The 19,362-nt window shown below is 40.6% G+C and overlaps 3 protein-coding genes across 3 annotated transcripts; 2 read left to right on the top strand and 1 right to left on the bottom strand.

The window, feature by feature from the left end:
- The first annotated feature begins 5,223 nt into the window (after positions 1 to 5,223).
- LOC108072044 (uncharacterized) lies at positions 5,224 to 5,796 on the top strand. The gene is made up of 2 exons (XM_017163029.2): positions 5,224 to 5,242; positions 5,581 to 5,796. Exon 2 carries the CDS (start codon positions 5,587 to 5,589, stop codon positions 5,767 to 5,769), a length of 183 nt encoding a protein of 60 aa, XP_017018518.1. The 5' UTR covers positions 5,224 to 5,242; positions 5,581 to 5,586; the 3' UTR covers positions 5,770 to 5,796.
- Positions 5,797 to 5,953: 157 nt separating this feature from the next.
- LOC108072025 (uncharacterized) lies at positions 5,954 to 6,345 on the top strand. Its single transcript, XM_017163006.1, has 2 exons — positions 5,954 to 6,011; positions 6,068 to 6,345. Exon 2 carries the CDS (start codon positions 6,088 to 6,090, stop codon positions 6,271 to 6,273), a length of 186 nt encoding a protein of 61 aa, XP_017018495.1. The 5' UTR covers positions 5,954 to 6,011; positions 6,068 to 6,087; the 3' UTR covers positions 6,274 to 6,345.
- An 11,134-nt stretch (positions 6,346 to 17,479) lies between these two features.
- On the bottom strand, positions 17,480 to 18,828 carry Ald2 (Aldolase 2). Its single transcript, XM_017162987.3, has 3 exons — positions 17,945 to 18,828; positions 17,685 to 17,884; positions 17,480 to 17,624 (listed from the first exon to the last, which is right to left on the bottom strand). The coding sequence occupies exons 1-3, from the start codon at positions 18,738 to 18,740 to the stop codon at positions 17,529 to 17,531; spliced, it is 1,092 nt and encodes a 363-aa protein (XP_017018476.1). The 5' UTR covers positions 18,741 to 18,828; the 3' UTR covers positions 17,480 to 17,528.
- Positions 18,829 to 19,362: the final 534 nt, after the last annotated feature.

Genomic DNA, 19,362 nt, shown 5'->3' with positions numbered 1-19,362 from the left:
TTAAAAATGATAATATATATATAGAAGATGACCTAATTCTCCACATTTTATTAGAGTTTTCCAAGCCTTTTAAAGTCCAGTATTTTCCTCACAACTCTTCCATCCATTTGCCACGCGCGTTCGCTTATACAATGCATTGAAAAATGACTTAATTTCACTTCAACGACTCCAGACGATGACCAATAACCTGCTTGATTGTTTTGCCTTTTTCCACGCGCTGGATCTGGAGGCGGAGGAGGCAGTCAGTCGGTCAGTAGGCGTTCGAACTGAAAACGAACTGAACCCGAACTGCACTGCACTGGAGTCCACTAATAAACATAAGGAGTAAACAAGCCCATGTACGGTCAAGTCGGTCAGCAGTATCTTTTTCTGTCTCCTCGCGGCATTTTGAATCCCCATTGTTGGAGTTTATTTTTTGTCACTTATGCATTTTTCATGGGACGATCCCGATTTCGATGCCGATCCCGAGGAACTGAACTGGAGTGACAGGCGCATTGCAAATTGTCAAACCGTTATGCGATGCTGAGCGACCACCGACTGGAGATGGAGAAAGTCCAAGCCAACGCGTTGGCGGCATTGCGAATTATTGTGAAATATTGAAATTATACAAGCTTCTCCTTCAGTGAGAAAATGAGCAATGCGCCAGTTGCATCTGCATTTTATGCAGCAAAAACCCAAACCAAACTTAAACTCAAAAAAAGGAGACCAAAACGAAACAAGTCCCACTGCGGTTATCGCCATGACAGCTGTCAATCTGGAAAAGAGAGGGAAAAAATACAGCGAAAAAACATTCCCCAGTCCTGGACGAGAAAGTTTTTTGTTTTCCCCCGAAGGAAACTTTAATTGTGCCGGGGTTTCAATTAGCAGAACAAGTGATTTTATAGCGCCCTCGTCTTGGTCCGCTTTTAAATGATTCCCCAAATGTGGCCACTTGGCAGGTAAAAGTCTTACTCGATATCGTTTCGGGGTGTTGGCCCAGAAATTAAGCAGCCTTAAACGGCAAAAAGGACAATTACTTTATTTGCGCACTCAATTTATTCTGATTTATGGAGCGAACAATGCACAAAGCGCTCTGGCCCATGCCATTGCCTTGTATCCATCCCAAATGTTAATTGCACTAAAATGCAGATTTCGTAAGGCACTTGGAAAAATTCTATATAAATGTTGAATAAGCAGCAGAAATATATATATAATTCGCGGGTGAACACAAAGTTTTTACTGCAGAAAGGCCTTTGTTATAGATTTCATAATTAAATTTATTATCCTTAAAGTTGTTGTCATTTCTTCAAGTGTAATTATGTATTTATTTAACGTATAAGCACATGCATCTGAGGTCCAGTTCGGGACAGACCTTGGCTGCAGTTCGAAAGCCAGCCGGCAAAAGATAAACAGCGACAGTTTTTCCTCCGATAAAATGGGGGACAGGCCATGCTGAAGGTGAAGGGTGGATTGGGTGGGGGATAGTGGGGCTGTTGGGTGGGCCGGCTGGGAACCTTGTTGCCTTGTCTGCCAAACTCATTAAAACGAATCTTTTTTAATGGCCAAAAGTTTGCCCGGTTGCTGCCATAATCAGTAAAATTAAGGCCATGGCAGCTGAAAACTGTTTGCTGCCTGCCAATGTCGTTAGCGTTTGTCCGCAAAAAAGATCCAGCTATATATGTATATCAATTTTATAGTATAAAAAGCTATAATACTATTGATTTTATTTACAACTATTGCTTGCTTTAAACAAAAACCTAAACAGTAAAGAAATTAGTTCATGGAACAAACATATATATTAAATAAAAATACATTTATCTTATACCCAAATAAAAAACCATATTGCCAATTCAATATTCGCTGGCTGTGGCTTAAAGGCGACAACTTATGTGTCAACTTGGCCAACAACAACAACCAGCAACTAACAACTTACTTAAGCCAACTGGCTGCGAAGGAAGCACTCGCAGAAAAGGCGATAGATGACGCAGGCATTGCCATTGCCATGTCACACTCGGGCACTCGAAAGGCCGAAAAGGCAGCTTCAGCTCCAGCTCCAGCTCTTCCTCCCTCCCCATAAACGTGCTCCGGGGTTTTTGTAACCTCACCCTCCCAAAATCCCCTTCCGACCCACCGGAATCACTGCACGTGGCCATCGGGCTGCACTCTTGTGCACTAATTACGAAAACTCAGCACGTTTTGCCATCGCATGGCTCAGAGCTTGGCCCGGCTGTCTGGCTGCTTGCAGTTCCCGCTCCCGTTGGCTGTGGATGTTGCCTGTTTGGCCGCCTTGTTGTCCGAGTGGTTAAATGCCTGGGCTCTGCTCTACTCTGGCATACTCTGCTGTGCTCTGCTGCAGTAATAGCAGCAACATGCAACGCGACAGTTGCCTACACCCGGGGGAACTGCTGGGGACACGGAGAAAAAGTAGAGGACTAGGCACTGGGACTATATTTTAATCAGACTTTTTTCATTATATTTGAGGTACTTTACAGGAAAAAATTAAAACAAATAATTCCTGCTTAGCTTTTTGTTAATTTTTAGCTAAAAAGATTCTAAAGGATTTCCGGTTTAAGTTTGCATAAGAAAAATTCGCATATGTTAAAGCTTTCTTGTCTAAATAGTTTTCAGCATTTGCTTAGGATTCAAACAAGTTTCTATATATTCCAGAGATTGGTAATTTAGTATCTAATTAACTTTTCTTTCAGTGTCAAAAGCATCAGCAAAAGCGGCAGCGATGGTGGTGGTGGCGGCATGGTCCCTGCAAAAGTTAAAAACATTGCGGCAAGCAATAAAATCAACATTGGTTTCGGTTTTGGCTTTGACTCTCTGCCCTGCACTTACCGCCTTTTCCCCCAGTGGACCGCTGTGTAACTGTATTACTGATGAGCTTCAAAATGTGCTTGGCGTGCCACAATTTTACCAAAGTCAATGTCTGAGGTTGCCACCGGACTCGCTGGGCGGAAAATGCCGCCCATTAAAAGCAGCGGGTTAATGGCTAAAAACCAAGATCTATGGCTTAATAGTGAGCTAAACTTGAAAAGAAATATTGCAAATATATTGTTTAGATCAATGAAAAATTCTTAATAATTTTGTACATCAGTTTCTTTATATTAAAAGTTAATACATAACAAATAAAGAGCTTTGTTTACCTTTTCTATACCCAAACCCAAACCCAATTTTAACTCAAAGGCGTTCGTAACTTTAATCTATCGCTTTAGTACACATTATTTTACCCCTAAATTAGAGAAATCCCAACACCCTTATATAGTGGCGCCTTAAATGCCGAATGTGAGGCTTGGTCAACTACATATTTGCAATCTTTACGTCGGCAAGGCAACATGGCTATAAAAATAAATTACACCAAGCTTAAAACTTATGTGAGGTGGAAAGAAAAATGGCTTATAGACGCGCAATGCAACCCAAAAAAGAAGCGAACCAAAATCCGTAAGGAACCGAAATTGAGCGGTACTGTATAGCAAAATGACCAATCGACCTCAGAGAGCCCCCAAAGGAGGAAATCCCAGGAAGGGAGAGTGATGAACGTTATTGCTGCTTTTCGGTGCCGCTCAAGCGGAGTGATTCACCCCCCCACATACACCAAACACATCAATACACAATCACCCACAAAAAAGAAGAGGAAAATCGAAAGAAAAACTGGGGTAAAGGTAAAGCTCCGAGCCGACAATGAAGACATTAACATGACCAACGACAACAGCCAACGACAAAACCCTCCTCCTTGCCCCATAGCTCATCACATTAATCTTCTTAATACGCCCATCAATAATTCAAAGCCAAAGGCATGACCAACTGGCCGAGCGACAAACCAAAAACTAAGGTGCAAGCCCGAGTCCAAGCCGGGACCCGAACTTGGCCAAGTGAAGAAGTCGCCTCCGACACGCAACCATATAGCCATATATATACATATGTTCATATATCGAAGCGACCCAAGTGCCGAGTGAATTATGACGCTCAAGTACACGCTCCAAGTTCGATTCCTTTCGTCTGAAGTGGCCACCTTCGAAAACAGTTTGTTGTCGTCCATCAAATGCAAACTATAGCGTACAAATATTGAACTCTCTTGGCCCCCGACAATGAAACTTTATGGCTGCGTGGCCAGTGATTTATGCTCCCAGCTGTGCACAGCACAAAAAAAGAAAACAAAATACAAAAAAATTGGAAAAACCCTGATTCTATATTTAATTGTTTGGCACTTAGATTACAGAGACGATAATCTAGGCTTAGCTAATTTGAGCACTGCTTTTATACTCGGGTAATAAAAGTGTATAAATGAACCATGTATAGATAATACTATAAATAATCTATGTACATACAAGATTATGTTTGATTCTAGTTTATATTTTATGAATCCAGTTATAGCCAGAATATATTTTTTTAAATAATAATATAAATTATAGAAATAAAGAAGATAAATATAAGATGCAATATTGTGTGTAGAAGTAATTAAACTATTATTGAACTTTTCTATCCAACAACTTTCTCTTTTAACTTTAGATATCATGTCCTCATTTACTGGTCTCATAAAATCGCTCTTAACTTTGTGTGTCATATCGCCATAAAGCAAGAACATTTCTCCAAAAAGTCAGTTTCTTTCACTGCATTTTGCACCCACATTTCGCATCTTGCAACTATCGAAAATTGCGAACGTAATTGTATATGAATGACATATGCTGAACGCACAAAAGCGCTGGAGCGCTGTCGTGTTCCCATTGTGCTCCTGCGACTGACAGGAGCCCCCAATCCTCGAGCCCATTGTTGGCCCTGGACAATGCCAAAAGTGCCGCTCCCTGCTCCCTCTGCATTCTCCTCTCATTCGGTAGGAGTTCCACCTGCTCTCCTGGTGTTGTCCCCGTGACAATTTGATGTCAGTTGCTTCGTTCGGAATTTTTCGTTACCATCGCTGCTTTTTCACGCCTACTTCGGCACCCATTCGACCCCACGCAAATGCCTTTGTTGTGCCTTCTCTCTCTCCTCCTCTTAAATTGTTGCCAACATCCTTTTGTTGATGAAGATAGGCATCCATCTGGCCATATGTGTCAAGCCTTCCCGGCACCTTTCATCTCACTGGAGGCGGCGGCGGCTGCTGCTGCTCCTTATCAGCGAGGGCTTAAGCGCCACTAATTGTGTCAAAGGTTTCGTCATCCGATGGCGCGATAAAGACATCGCATCGTATTTTCGGGTGACTATAAAAGCAGCAGCCGGTAGCCGAAATATTTTAGTGTTCTCATCTGCTGAAGACAAGAAAGTGAGTTATTCCGAGTGCAGATTAAGGGGAATATAAATATAATAATACTAAAAAATTAAAGTAAAATTTGTGAAGTCTAAGGAAAAAGGGAATATAATTTGTGAAGGAAGTTTTATTGTTTTAGGATTTAATTTTCAAATCTTTAACTCTATAATTAAGAACATTAAAATATATATTATTATAAGAAAAGTAAACAAAAGCTATACCTAATCTAAGCTGGACACATAGCTGATCTAATCTTTTCCTGTTAAATAAGATCTTACTCATTAATCTAATGAATACTCTACAGTAAAATATATTTTTAATAATATATAAAAATTACTCTTCTTTCCTTGCAGTCTACCATGAACTTCTCCTGGCTTGCCGTTCTTCTCTTGGCCATCTTTGCCATGGCTGTGTCCGCCGACAAGTGCTCTGCTCCCTTCAAGAAGGAGGGCAATCAGTGCGTTACAAATCGTACCATTCGCGGAGAATGCCCACCCCACTCCCAATACAGTGCCAAGATCAACAAGTGTGTCTACAAGTAAAAATATACTAAATAGAAAACTAAAATAAAAACTAAACAAAAGAAACAAATACTTTTAAAATAATTTGAAAGCAAAACTGTTTTGTTTTTTGCTGCTTATCAGCAGCCGGGGTATTATCGCTGGCCCCCGTTATTTACTGGAACTAGACCAAGGTCGAACTGATATAGCTTAGCGCATCTGGTCTATATAAGATCCGTTTCAGTTGCAGCTCATTGAATAGTTGCATTTTGTGTTTTTCCGAGGTGAGTTGAGGCCGCCTCTTGATAATTCGAGTTGCTAAGGCATTTACTTTGAAAAGGAATTTAAAAATCCGCAAATATGTTGGTGAAATGCACTTGGCTTTTGATGTTGGTCCTGTCAGTGATGGCGGGAGCCTTTGCCAGCAGCTGTCCCTCGGGCTTCAATGCTGAGAACAATCGGTGTGTCCAGGATCGTCCCATCCATGGAACCTGTCCCCCCGGCTCATCATATGCCCTTAGCATCAACAAGTGTGTCCATGCGTGAGGTTGTCATCGAAATGAATTTATAATTTGAATGTAAAAAATATAAAAAATAAAAATTAATACAGCTGCAAAAGGTTTGAGTTATGCACCTCCAAGGTTTGCTTGAAGTTCGTAGAACAAGGAAATCATTTCTGACACAAGCAATTTAAGTTTTAAAAATTACTAATATATTTTCCGTCACAATCATAAAGTATTGAAAAAACCTTCAGACTAGTTTCTAGACAGAAAGATTGAATTTAAGGGGTTACAAAAATTATGTTCTATTATCTACTCGACATTTTTATGGCTAAAAGTTTTGCTTTAAAAAAAAATATGGAAAAAATAAGTAAATATATATACAGAAAAGATTTTGTTGACTTTTCTTAAACTGTTAAACTGGTTTTTATTTATATATTACATATATTCCCCTTTAAGTTACTCTCCTATCAAATTGAAATCCCTGTTATTCTTTCACATACCAATTACCCCTTTAGCCTTTCAACTTCAACTTTTTACCTTTAAGCGAAAGCCGTTTTCGCATCAAGCTCACTTTGGGCCAATTATATTTGGCTTTATCTGTTGGCCATGGGAAGTTCAACAAGTGTGGAAACTAAACGAGCATGAGTGAGGACCGAAAACTGATGAGAGGCCGATGCTGATGGCAATGGCGGTGCCGGTGGTGGTGGCAGTGGCGAGGTGATGATGATGGTGAATGACGTCGTCGCCAGGCGGGCAGGCACGTTGGCCATTAGTTTATTACCATGTAATTGACTCAACGCTTGTCAGACGTCAGCGGCTCTTGGCTCCTGCGGCTTTAATGTGCTGCATTTAATGCCGAAAACCGACACCAATACCAGCAACCATGCCAGCGACAGCCCATCAAAGTCGAAGTTGTCTGTTTGCCGGGAAACGTACTATATATATGTATAGGGTATGTATATAACACGCCGCCTGTCCGCGATTAGCTTGATTGGCCCGACCCCGCACCTTTGGCCCCTCCTGGCTTATCGGTGGAGCGAAAACCCAACCGAGTTTCGTAAGCTTCGCCTTTGGATTGAAATTGAATCGTCTCACAATCGCCCTGCCGCCGCCTGCTATAAAATTCATTAAAAACTTTGCCCCGACTCTCTCGGCCTGAGAATGCCCCAAAAAAAACGGTGGCGAAGACATAAAAACGTAGAAAACATTTAACAGTGGCAAAAACTTTGGCAAGTCCAAGCTGTCGACAGGATGTGCAGCAAACCCAATTGCATATGCCAATGTAACAAAGTTTTCAACAGCAAAATGTCCCACGCCCACGGCCAGTGATGGCACTTTAGTGCATAGCCCCCCAAGGTTTACAGTTTTCCGCCAAAGAAAATTCACCGGAAATTATGAATTACAGCACCCTTTTTCGAAATTACAGTTTGAAAATCTTTTAGATAGAAATTTTAATATGAAATCACTTTTGTTTTATAGATAAGAGTGTATATAGTTGGTTTTAGAAGTATAAAGATTTTCCCAAAATAATACAGAAATATATAACATAAAAAATATGTATACAAAGGGACATAGAATTTCTAAAATATCATCTAAAATTTCAATTAAAATAATTTTTCCTAGACCGTCAACACTGCAGCCCTAGCAGCGTCCATAAACTAAACGTCCTTGTCACTGGGGCTTGTAAATTTCTATGACTTGCATAAAAAAGGGCTCTCCCCAGAATGCCTTCCGCTGCTCTGGGTTTCCTTTTTGGTCTAAAAGTTTCCTGCAGCAAAAGTCGGCCAGCCGGACAGCGGACGGCGGCAGGAAATAAGGAAATGTTTTCAGTCGTATTTTGCTGCCTTAGCAGCGACATTTATCAGTCAGTTGTTGCAATGCAATGTCCTTTGGGCCGATGGCCCTCAGCTTGAGGTGCACAGGGATGGGCAGGGGGTTGGGGTTTCTTCTTGGACAATTTTCAAAAGGAGTCTCAAGTGCCTGCCGCCTGGAGCCTTGCAGCTGACAGCAATCGCTGCAACGCCCGCTATATATGGTATATACATAGGATCTGGTATCTGGACTGCGGGCTGCCTAGAAAGTTGCCTCCGCAGAAGAACCACGCGTAAATATGATGAACGTAAGCAGTAAAGTTCTGGCCAACTGATAGCCGAACGAACGCTCTCCTACTTGGCCATCTTATAAACACAAGCTGGCCCTAAAAAACTTTTGCAACCAAGCAAGGACTCTCCTCTGGTGACGGCTCAACTTTATGGGGGCCACATAGTTGCGGCTTGGCTGCATTTCAAGAATGCTGCTGTGCAACTAGGTCCCATCAGAGGCACAGAGAGAAAGAAACATTATTGTTAAATATTAATTATTACACTACAAAATATTTATTTAGTTATTTAATGACACACATTTTAAAGTATTAAGATCTTCTAAGGCTCTGAAATGTTTAAAGTACTCACATTATTTTTTTCCAGTGATTTCTGCCCACTTCTTATCGCACTGGGGCATTGTCCACCCCTACACTCCCATCGTCGGTCCGTCCATTGGTAAAAACGAAAGTGTGGCCATAATTTTTGAGCTGCCCGGGTGTGTTGCTGCTGTTGTGGTCGGTCGGTGCTTCCCCCGACTGGCTAAAAGTTTCCCCGTTATTGATGCCATCCAAAAAGAGTGCTGACGAGGCTCACCAAGGCGCCCAAAGAGAGAACGCCGGGCTACTACTTGCGAAATAGTTTAAACGCACACTTACACCCTTTTTATGAGGATGGCATACACCCCCCCTGTAATTGTTCGGCGCCCTGAAGTGATAATGGATGCGGCGGGGACTTCTGTAATTACGGTTACACTATGCTAAAAATATCACAAAACATAAACCGAACAGTTATCAAATTTAATCGTGTGTTAAATTGCCTAAATCGCTGCGCAAATTCAATCAATATCGATTAATTAGCTTGTTTAGCACTAGTTTTAAACCGTAATCAAATTTGTTTGTTTATCAGCCTTATTAGGTAATCGCAGTTTACAGGGTTTAGTTAAGGATTAAAACAATGTGGGTATGGGGTTTATTTATTTTTGAATATTATATGAAACCGTTGATTATATATTTAATTAGTGAAATCGTTTAGCTGTGTTTTTATATTAGGTATTCTGGGAAATTAGATTGAAAAAATCTTGTATGCAACGTTTGTAATATGATAAAGTTATGTTTTCTATTTTAAATGTTTTTAAAGCACTTGAAATCAAGTAAATTTAAAGTATCCTGAAATTTCTTATAACTAACTATTTTATTATATTTAAACTAATCTTTGTTTACCTATAATCTTCTTAGATTTTCTAGAATTTCCACAGCCAACATTTTGTAACAAAGTGCTTGCAGTATTCCAGCCTGACTGCGCTCCGTTTCAACCAAGTATTCTGCCATGCCTGTCGGCCATGTTTGTCTGCTCGTCTTGTGCGTGCTTGCAACTTTTATCCAAAAACTAAAAACAAGATGGCGGTCTCCTGTGAGTGTCCCTGTGTGTGTGTGTGTGCCCCATAGGCGTAAAAACTTTAATTTGAGTTATTTGCATGAGTAGTACTCACAGTTGAAATTATAATATAATTTTACCAGCAGAGCAAAAACAAAAACTTTATCAGTGACAAAGGTGGGGGGGACATGGACTTTTGGCGGTTCCTGTGTTTCCGCTACATCTCTCTATCCCACTCGCTCACGCTCTATTTAGCTGTCTGAAATGCTTTTAATGTGAAACTTCAAACCGTAAAACGAAAACTAATTCGGGAGTTGCAACATATGCTCCATGAATGCAAAAACGATGTCTATGCAATGTGGGCGCTAATACTAATATATATACGTATATATACGTATATGTATATTTTCGTGTGTGTGTATGACTTTTTGGGCCAAAGTTTTGTTAGCCAACAAGAACAACAAGAATTATAAGCGGAGCGGCGCAAAATTTTGCCAACTTCGCGACGGAAATGTTCGTCTGATGAATATTGAAATGTTGCACCTGAAAGGAGTTGGCAGAAAATATCCCGTTGGCTGTCAACAAACTTATCCAATGGCGGCTTAATCGTCCGAATGAAATTTAATTTGCAGTAAAAGATGTGGGTACTTAAGCTATTATATTTTTTCTATAATTAATTCTTTGTTAGAAAAAGTAAGCGAGAAATCCAAAACCTAAATCCCAGGACAAATTAAAGCCACACCATTCTACAAGTTATTATCTGACTTAAGAGTAAGCCAATATTTTTATCACCTTATTATACCCACAAAAGCCCCCAGCCAGACATTGTCCGGGCAATTACATAATACTGCAAATGTCCGACTCTGAGCTGGGCCATTTGGCTGCACTAAGATTTTATATGGCAGCCCGTGTCCCAACCCCTTTATCAAGGTTATCGCAACATTCCCGGAGACAATGTCGCCGTCGCCTCTGGCCTTGGCCAAGTTGGACCCTAATCCGGCAAATCACCAGCAGCTGGTTCTTAATTGCTTTTCTGTTATTTTATTATTGCTGCAGTTTGCTGCACTTCAAATTTCTTCATCTCTTTTCGTACATTTTTTGTTAGCCTTCCCCCCTTTTCTTTGCGCACTTTTATAAAAACTTATTTTAGCTCAAGTTTTTATCTTTATCTCTCGGTCGGCGGATTAAAAAAACAAATACGACGTGGGATGGCAAAAAAAAAGCACTAAGTGAACGGGCGCCAAGGCGAAAAAGCAAAACTTTTTATTTGCTGTGACAAATTTTTAGCAGATAAAATAGCTTGGGGGAAAAACTTTTGCAGCTCCGGGGTTTTGGCCAAAATAAATTTCGGCATGCAGGTCTCCTCCGGCAGCTCTGGCTCTCTCCACCTTTGAGGCAATGCTCGGAGCAGCGTTAACGCTAAATTAAGAAATTTTTGGCAGAACTAATGCTCTGCATTAGTCAAATGTCAAAATTGTTTGCCACGGACCAGGAGCTTTTGTTTGCCCATGGAACCCGGCTGGAGGAGTCTTGAAAACAATTTGAAAAGTAGTCAAACTCTGGGCAAAGGGTACACCGGAGAACAGGTTATAGGTTGCAATTGGCATTTATTTTTTAGGGAATATTATTTATAATATATAAAAATATAAGAAATATTTTAACTTCAACTTCCAGTTTCCTAACTCTTTTTTGAATTAAATTAAGTGAAGACTTTTAAATACCACCCCCAGACCCTGTCTGTGTTGCTTTGTGTAATTATTATTTGAACCGGTAGAGGTATTTCCTTCTTAGACATTTTCTTTTCGGCTTCGGCTCATTTCCTGGGCTTTACGCCCACGCCCCCCAGGGAACGCCCCCTAAATGCCGGAAGCACATATATAACAATATATGTATATATATTGTTTCCATCAAAAAGAGAGCAGGGGAATGGGTAATTGAAGCTAACAACTCACAATTGAAAAACCACAGCAATGGGTAACGACCACAGAACGTCATGAGTTATGAGCCGAGGCATCGTGTTGGCTTTGTCATTTGGCTAATTGTGGCTCTGGGCCACTATTAATACAATATTTTCTATTTCTGTGTCAACCATAAATTTGTTGCAATTAATTAAGACCGCAACTATCGTTTTACAGAAGATAGGAACATCACCACAGCGCCCTCCAGCGGGACCGTTGGCTTTGCTCGCTTTGGTTTGGTGTTTTCCGTTTGCCGTTTGCTGTTTGCTGTTTGCTGTTTGATTTATATTACACTAATTGATTTATTGACAGATTCTTTTGGCCGCGTCTGCAGTCTGTCGGCCATTTAAGGCGCCACCTTTTGTACACGCTCCTTATTTGATTAACGTTCGATTTTAACAATTTATGAAACTTCATTAAAGAACGCGAAATACGCGACGTCCAAAACCCCAACTGCCACAAAATGCTGCACGTGCAGCATGCGAAAAATGTTAATAAAGTTTTTTCCTTCCTCCCACCGGCCTTTCTTCCTCCTCCACCTCATTTTCTTTGCTTTCCTTTTATTTTCCCCACCCACCAATCACGCAGTCACGCACTTGCGATGCCGTTGCCGTCGCCATCTTCATCATTGCCGCCATTTTTCATTCGAAATTGAATTCATTTGCTTTTCCGTGTATATGTATGTGTGTAGGTATGTATGTAGGTATGTTAGTATATGCGTGTCTTTCTGAGTACGTGTTGCCTCGTTTATTATTTATGTTTTAATTTTGATTATTTTTATGAATTTGCCAGAGGTTGTTTGAGTTTTATTGAGTAGTTCTTGCTGTGCGAAAAATAAACTTTTTTCCAGGTTTTTACTTTTAGCAATAATTCTAATTATATAAAATGCTTCTAGGACTTACTGCTAATATAGTTGGGTTGAAATTAATTAAATTTTTAAATCAATTTGAGGGATTATAAAAAAGAAAAATGATTCCTAAATGTAAAGAGTTGCTCTTACCATGGAAAAAGTATATTTTTGTCTTTTCCACCACTTAACTATTTTCTTAGTTATTTATTCAAAATAATCTCAGATACATCAGAGATGTAAACAATACAGTAAACTAAACTAACTACATATATTTACTAAAACCAAGAACTAACCACGCCCATATCCATGTTTTATTTGTTTTCCAAGAGTCCAAACTCCATGATGCAACAGCTGTCCAAGATGGTTTTCTGTATAGGCTTCATTTCAAAATAAATGCCAGTTAGGATTATTTAAATTGCAGATTTTTCTCATTGAATTTGTCGAAATAGCTTGGGTGTATAATTTATTTTTGTTTCTTTCGACTACCGAACACACACACACGAACAATGCCCACTGAAAAATTGCATAAAATTTGCAACAAAAAGATTTACTTTTTTCCAAGTTTTGTCTTTTGTTTATACATATACATATACATATATTTTTTTCGGGCTGTCAACGTGCCTTGCCTATGCATGTCTGAGAGCCTGTCCGTCAGCCAAAGAAGCCAAAATATAAAAAAAGAGTTTTGTGTCGGCAGCATTTGTCAGAAATGTCGTACGATTGTCAAGCAGACGACACAAGTTGCGAGGAGAAGTAGGCATCTTGTGGGGCATTGACAGCAGAACCCAAGGAAATGAGACTTTTTAATAAAAAGAAGTAAACTTTGGCCTAGCCAGAGCCTTTATGCAACACACCGCGAAGTCGAAAACAAAAATTCACCCGCATTTGCATAAAGGAAAGGTAAGCAAATGTAACGAGTGACAGACAAACGAGCCTACACCTGACCAACTCTTGAGCGACTGCCAGCGACACGCCTGTTTCTACACGGAGAGAAAAGGGGGGATTATAATAATTTTAGAAATATTTAGAAATTTTCCTTGAGGGTATACAGATTTATTACAAAATTGAAAGGAAAACAAAATAAGAAGAAAGTAAGAAAAGAACATGTTAACATTTTTATAATACTTTTAATGAAGTTAAAACACAATTTTGTTCCCTTATTCTACTAAATTTTATATAAAATATATACCGCAAATAATACTATATACAAGTTTAGAATTTATAAACCGAATTTTGGATAATTTTAAAAACTTAGCTTAGTTTCGTTAGTGCTTTAAAATTCATACAACATGTCTATGAATCCGACCTAAAATTATATAAAAGTTAATGGGTATATTTAAGGTTTTTAAAATATTATTATGTACATTTTTTGGCTCTGTGTATTATGCTCCTTGGACCAACTGGCCAGACATCCAATAGATAAAAAGTTTATTTAGCCAACATTTGGCAGCGCCGCTGCGTTTCCCTCCTTACTTACTTTTTTATATATTTTTTTTTTCACTAAACGTTTTGGAATTGACATTTTGACATTTTGGCATAGCAAATTTCGATTCAGTCCCGGCGGGCGGACGGCGTCAGTAGCGCTGGCCTGTCCTGGCCAGGAAGCTGCATATGGTGACAGCTGAACAAGCGCGTTGATGGGGCGACAGCCTCGAGTAGGAAGACTGAAAACCAAATCGAAATTATTTGCATACGGCAGAGCCAGTGGGTCACTTTAAATTTGATCGTTTACTTCAGTAATGATGGTGGTGAAATCGAAAAGATATATCTTATAACTATGTGAAAGGGAAACTAAAGTGTTGTGTAAACTAAGAAAGTTTATGCTGTAGAAAGAGCTGAGAACCTAAGAAGAACTTTGCGGAACACTATCCTCTTTATTTATGTTAACTCTCCTCTTTCCTGACTCTTTAAATCTTTAAAGAACTGTATTTAGGCCAGATTTATCTAGTCGAATTGAACTTTTGGCCAGGCCTAAATCAAGCATCATTAAGCCATGTGAGAAATAGAGACAACTGTACGTGATTCAGTTGCTGGCATTGCCCAAATTAGCATTTTAAACACCTTTTACTTTTGGCCTGATGATGTGGCGGCGGCACAGGCACACATGGAGACCAAAAGCGAAACTGTCCCGATTCGTGGATTCTGGCCACTTCGGTGCCTTCGTCCTGCCAGCCATCTGCCGGCGGACGCGTGTGCTGCCATTTATGGCCGGGCGAGTTGCTTACATTTTGGCTATCAGCAGACAACCAAATCGAAATCGAGAGAGACTTTTTGGCTTCCTCACTTTATATGGCCTGGCCAAAACTTTCAATTAACACAAGTCGTCGTCGTCGGGGTCTTCGTCGCATCCTCAGCTGGCACAAAGCTTGGAGGCAAAACGTTTTTCACGCTCCATGACCAAGTTTGGTGGCCAGAAGACCAGGCCACATTAATTGCCGAACGGGACAGGATTTGTGCGGTCTGCGTTATTAACACCAAATTAATCAAAACAAGCGTTTGACAGCTGAGTGATTTGTGCCCGCGCCGTCCGGAGTTGTGAATTAAACTTTGGCGCCACAGTCCCACCAGTTCCAGTCGCAGTCGCAGGCGCAGCCACAGCCACAGCCTCGTTGGCCTGGCTTGAATTTTTCTAATTATGTCTTGGGCCCACTCCCACTTGTCGCATACTCGTTTATGGCCAACAGCCGTCTCTCGCCTGGCAAGTGGAAATCTCGTTAAAGACCAACTCAAATCGGGTTCGAAGTTTGTCGGCCTTTTGGCTTTGATCTCCAAGCGGCTGTGGAAGTCTCTTTTAAACGCGTGCCGCCGGCAAATAGCGGCGCAGCATTTAGTTTTGTATTAGTAACTAACTTATGCTACAGTTGATCTTCTATATCATTAATTTCTATAATTTTTATTTTCTTTAATTTAATATAAAATATATATAAATGTTTAGGATTATATTTCAAAAATGCTAAAACACATTTTTAATTTAAAAGTTGCTTAAGTGCGACTCTAAGCGCTCACAACGCCCATAAATCTTCAGCGGCAAATTGAAAGCGCTGATTGAGTAAATGAGCAAATGACTGACTGAGTGATTGAATAGCAACTGAGTAACTGATTGGGTGGGGGAGGGCGGAGTGCGGAGTGCGATGCATGTGATTAAAAAAGCGCTGCCATAATTTGGCTTTAATTGGCTTGACGCGAAGCGTCGCGTGCTGCCGTTGCTATGGCTATATAGCTCCGGCTATCGCCAGCCATCGAGCGGAACTCGGTGGGAGTTGTGTGCCACATATTAAGCAAACATGAGCATAATGGCAATTTACACACACAGCCGCCCGCGAATACACTCGCACACTCGCACATATATGTACATGGAGGCGCAATTAACATGACATGTCGTACGCGTCGGCCTGATTGGGATTGGGATTGGGACTGGGACTGCAGAATTCAATTCAAAGGCGACAAGGAGACTGCGGGGCACCGATGGCCATGGATCACGGGGATACCATCTCGTGGCCCCGGGAAACACGGCGATTGCATTAACCGCAGGAGGAGGCAGCGTTCGATTTTGCAGGTGAAAAAAGTGAATGTGATATTAAAACTATCTTGAAATTACACTATTATAATCATTAAAAAAATTATATATAATTATTAGGTAAATTTTTTTATTAGATTTGCAGTCATAACCTTCCTTATGGTATTAAAACGATTTTATGCTTTAATGCCAAGAGTATTTTATTGTTTTTATTCATATTTTTATTGAAAATTTTTAGCAATATTTATTATTCATAGCTTTATATATTTATTATTCATTGCTTTTGATTGTCACTGAAAATATTAACACATAAAACTATTTTATTCTCGGGACTCATTTAATGTAAAGAGAAAAGCTTTTGTAGATATCGATTAACATAATATAACATTTATAACTGAAAATTATTATGCAATTTTAATTTACGTTTATTTTATAAACTTAACTGAATGTATTATTATATTTTTGTTATTCCACGTCTCCATTTCAAAAGAGAAAATTTTACTGCCTTTAAAATGATTTCCTTAAAATAAAAAAATGTACTTAACCTTATATTACCCTTAATATTTATATTAATACTAATTTTGTATAATTTTAAATATTATTTTGGCAAGTAATTAAAATTTTCGCGTACACAAAGCTGACTTTCTCAAGCGCAACCTGCCTGACTTAAAATTCGACGCGTGACAACTGGGAGGAGTTGATGGCGCTGCAAAAGGCGAGCCTTCAACTTAGTAACTGCTTTAATTTTAATTATTGCTTGAGTTGAGAGCACCCCCCCCCCAGCACTTTCCTCCCTCGCTTGTTTCCACGGCAGTCTGACTAATTTGCCAACAACATGACACCGACTTGAGCGGCTCCGAACCGCTTGATTAAGTCGAAACTCTCAGTCCGCTACAGTTGCAGTTGTTGCTGTTGCTGTTGCTGTTGCTGCTGCAGTTGTTGCTGCTGCTGCACATGGCCGCCGTTTTGGGTTTTTGGCATGCGCTTGCGTTAATTAAGCTGCAGTGGAGTCTCTGAACGCAGCTGCGTGTCGCTCGGTCGTCTGGTAATCTCCATGGATTATGCCGACACTTCGCTCCAAGAGTCATGTTGTTCTTTGCAGGCTTGTTAACAATATTTCGACTTGTTTGGTGGCACTGCCGAGCGAGTGAGCATCAAACACGCGGTCTGCGGTCACAGTGTCGGCGAAAAGTCACAAGTGAGAACTTAAGCTCGTTCACACAAGCCAAACGAGATCAATATTAATGGGTTTGTGTCATGATATTAAGCACTGCATTTTATATTTATTAAAAATATGTAATATGTATTGAATATGGAAAATATAAAATGTCTTAAGAAAAATATTGAGGTTATTCTGATAATAAACTGATACAAATATTGATAGTTCTCTTTCCTTTAAAACTATAAAGATTTCTATTTACAAACCTGTATTATTAAATATGTATTTTTGTAAGCAAATTCATTCTTAATTGTACACTAAAAATTTTAAAAATTTATTCAATGGCTAATGTGTGAAATTTAAAAGTCGATGGCTTCTTGTACGAGCCTCTCTGTGCCCGCTGAGCTTTCTATTGAACCCACGACATATTTGCCAATGCAGGCCAGACTGTTTGCCTGAAGGAGGTGAAAAATTGTTTAGGTTTTTAACAATTATAATTAGTAGAAAACACTTACCTTGCAGCGTTTAAGCAGCTCGTTTTGGGCATGATGTAGCTGTTCCTTTTTGCCACCCCAAGTTCGTAGGATCGAAGTCTGCAAGGCCCGATCGAAGGCAAAACTCATGGCCCAAGGCTTGCACAGGGGCACGTTGTTAATGGCACTCAAAGAGACAGAGGACTCCTCCTCCGATTGGGCACCGCAGCAGAAGAGGACTCCTTAATGTCAACAATACACATAAAATAATTCAAGTTGAGAGTAATGTTAGTATAACCCACCAGGAACCGCTGGGGGAACCGTGCGTCTTATGGCCAAAACCGTGGCCAGACCAATGTCCGCGGGCGGGTGATTCTTGTTGCTCTGCAGACCGGGAGTCACCATGCTCGGCTGCAGCAGAGTGCCCTCCAAGTAGATGTGATGATCGCAGAGGGCCTTGTAGACGCCAGCCAGCACGGTCTCAGTAACCTTTTGGCATCGATCCAGATCGTGATCGCCGGTGGCCAGGATCTCGGGACTTATGATCGGCACCAGGCGCTGCGATTGGCAGATGGCCGCATAACGAGCCATCACATTGGCGTTCTCCATAATGGCCTGCGGTGAAGGTGTATTCTTGGATATCTTCAGGATGCACCGCCACTTGGCGAAGCTGCAGCCCTCCTTCTTGCATTGCGAACATCGACTAGCCAGATCATCCAGTCCCTGGGTGGTGAACTCATCCTCTGAGCCAAAGAGTGGCGAGAAGTGCCTGTCCACTTTGATGCCCGTCAGGATGCCCTTCTTCTTCAGGACCTCCACAAACGGAATTCCATCGTCTGTCCGCTGATGCAGGGTTTCGTGATAGAAAATCACCCCTGAAATACTCTCGGATATCTTGGGATCGGTGGTGAAGAGCATCTGACGATATAGGCGACGATTCTCCTCGGTGTTCTCCACACCGATTAGCTGGAAACGCCTGCCCATCACCGCACTGGACTCGTCTGCCGCCAGGAGACCCTTGCCGGGGGTCACCAGAGCCTTGGCGATGCAGGATAGCTCTTCCTGCAGCTCCTTGTTGGGATAATAAAAGTGCGTCATATCGGAGTAAATTTCGAAACCTCTACCTTTCCAAAGGGAATTTGATCTGTTTAAATTTGTGGCCGAAAAATAATGATATTTGAGTATTTAAGCACAGCTCTGACGATTTTTTACAGTCGTAACCATTTTATAGACCAATTATTCCGAAATTATCAAATCAAGATAGGAGATTTATTATTTATTGCGATACCTGAAGGCTACCTGACCGCTTAGCACTTGCCTCCACCTAATGACATTCTAATTAGACTTTTAATTGCTTTCACGGGGAGGGTGAAGTCAAACTTGTAAAGCCCAAGATTGGAGGGAAGATTAACCGCAAGGAAGAATAAACTTGCCCCACATTAATTATATTTGACCGCACCGACAATTTCACTTTTTATGAGTTCCACTTTGGACATTTTATGGCAAAAGTTTTGTTAACACAAATTATAAGCAGAAGCCTCCGCGGCCGTGCTTTGTCATAAAAGAAATGGCGATACAAAGTGGGTAAAGCTGAAGTTAAATTTTCAGACCATTTGCAGGGCGTAAATTGAATTTTACAAATTTTCTCCGAGAGACCTCGGTGTGTCTTCAACTCAATTGAACCCGAGTCGATCTCCGCGCTAATTCTAATTGGCGTGGG

This window comes from Drosophila kikkawai, chromosome 3R, assembly GCF_030179895.1.
Source record: "Drosophila kikkawai strain 14028-0561.14 chromosome 3R, DkikHiC1v2, whole genome shotgun sequence".
Lineage (NCBI taxonomy): Eukaryota > Metazoa > Arthropoda > Insecta > Diptera > Drosophilidae > Drosophila > Drosophila kikkawai.
Note: the sequence above shows the minus strand (reverse complement) of the source record. Positions and strands in the feature narration are given on the sequence as shown.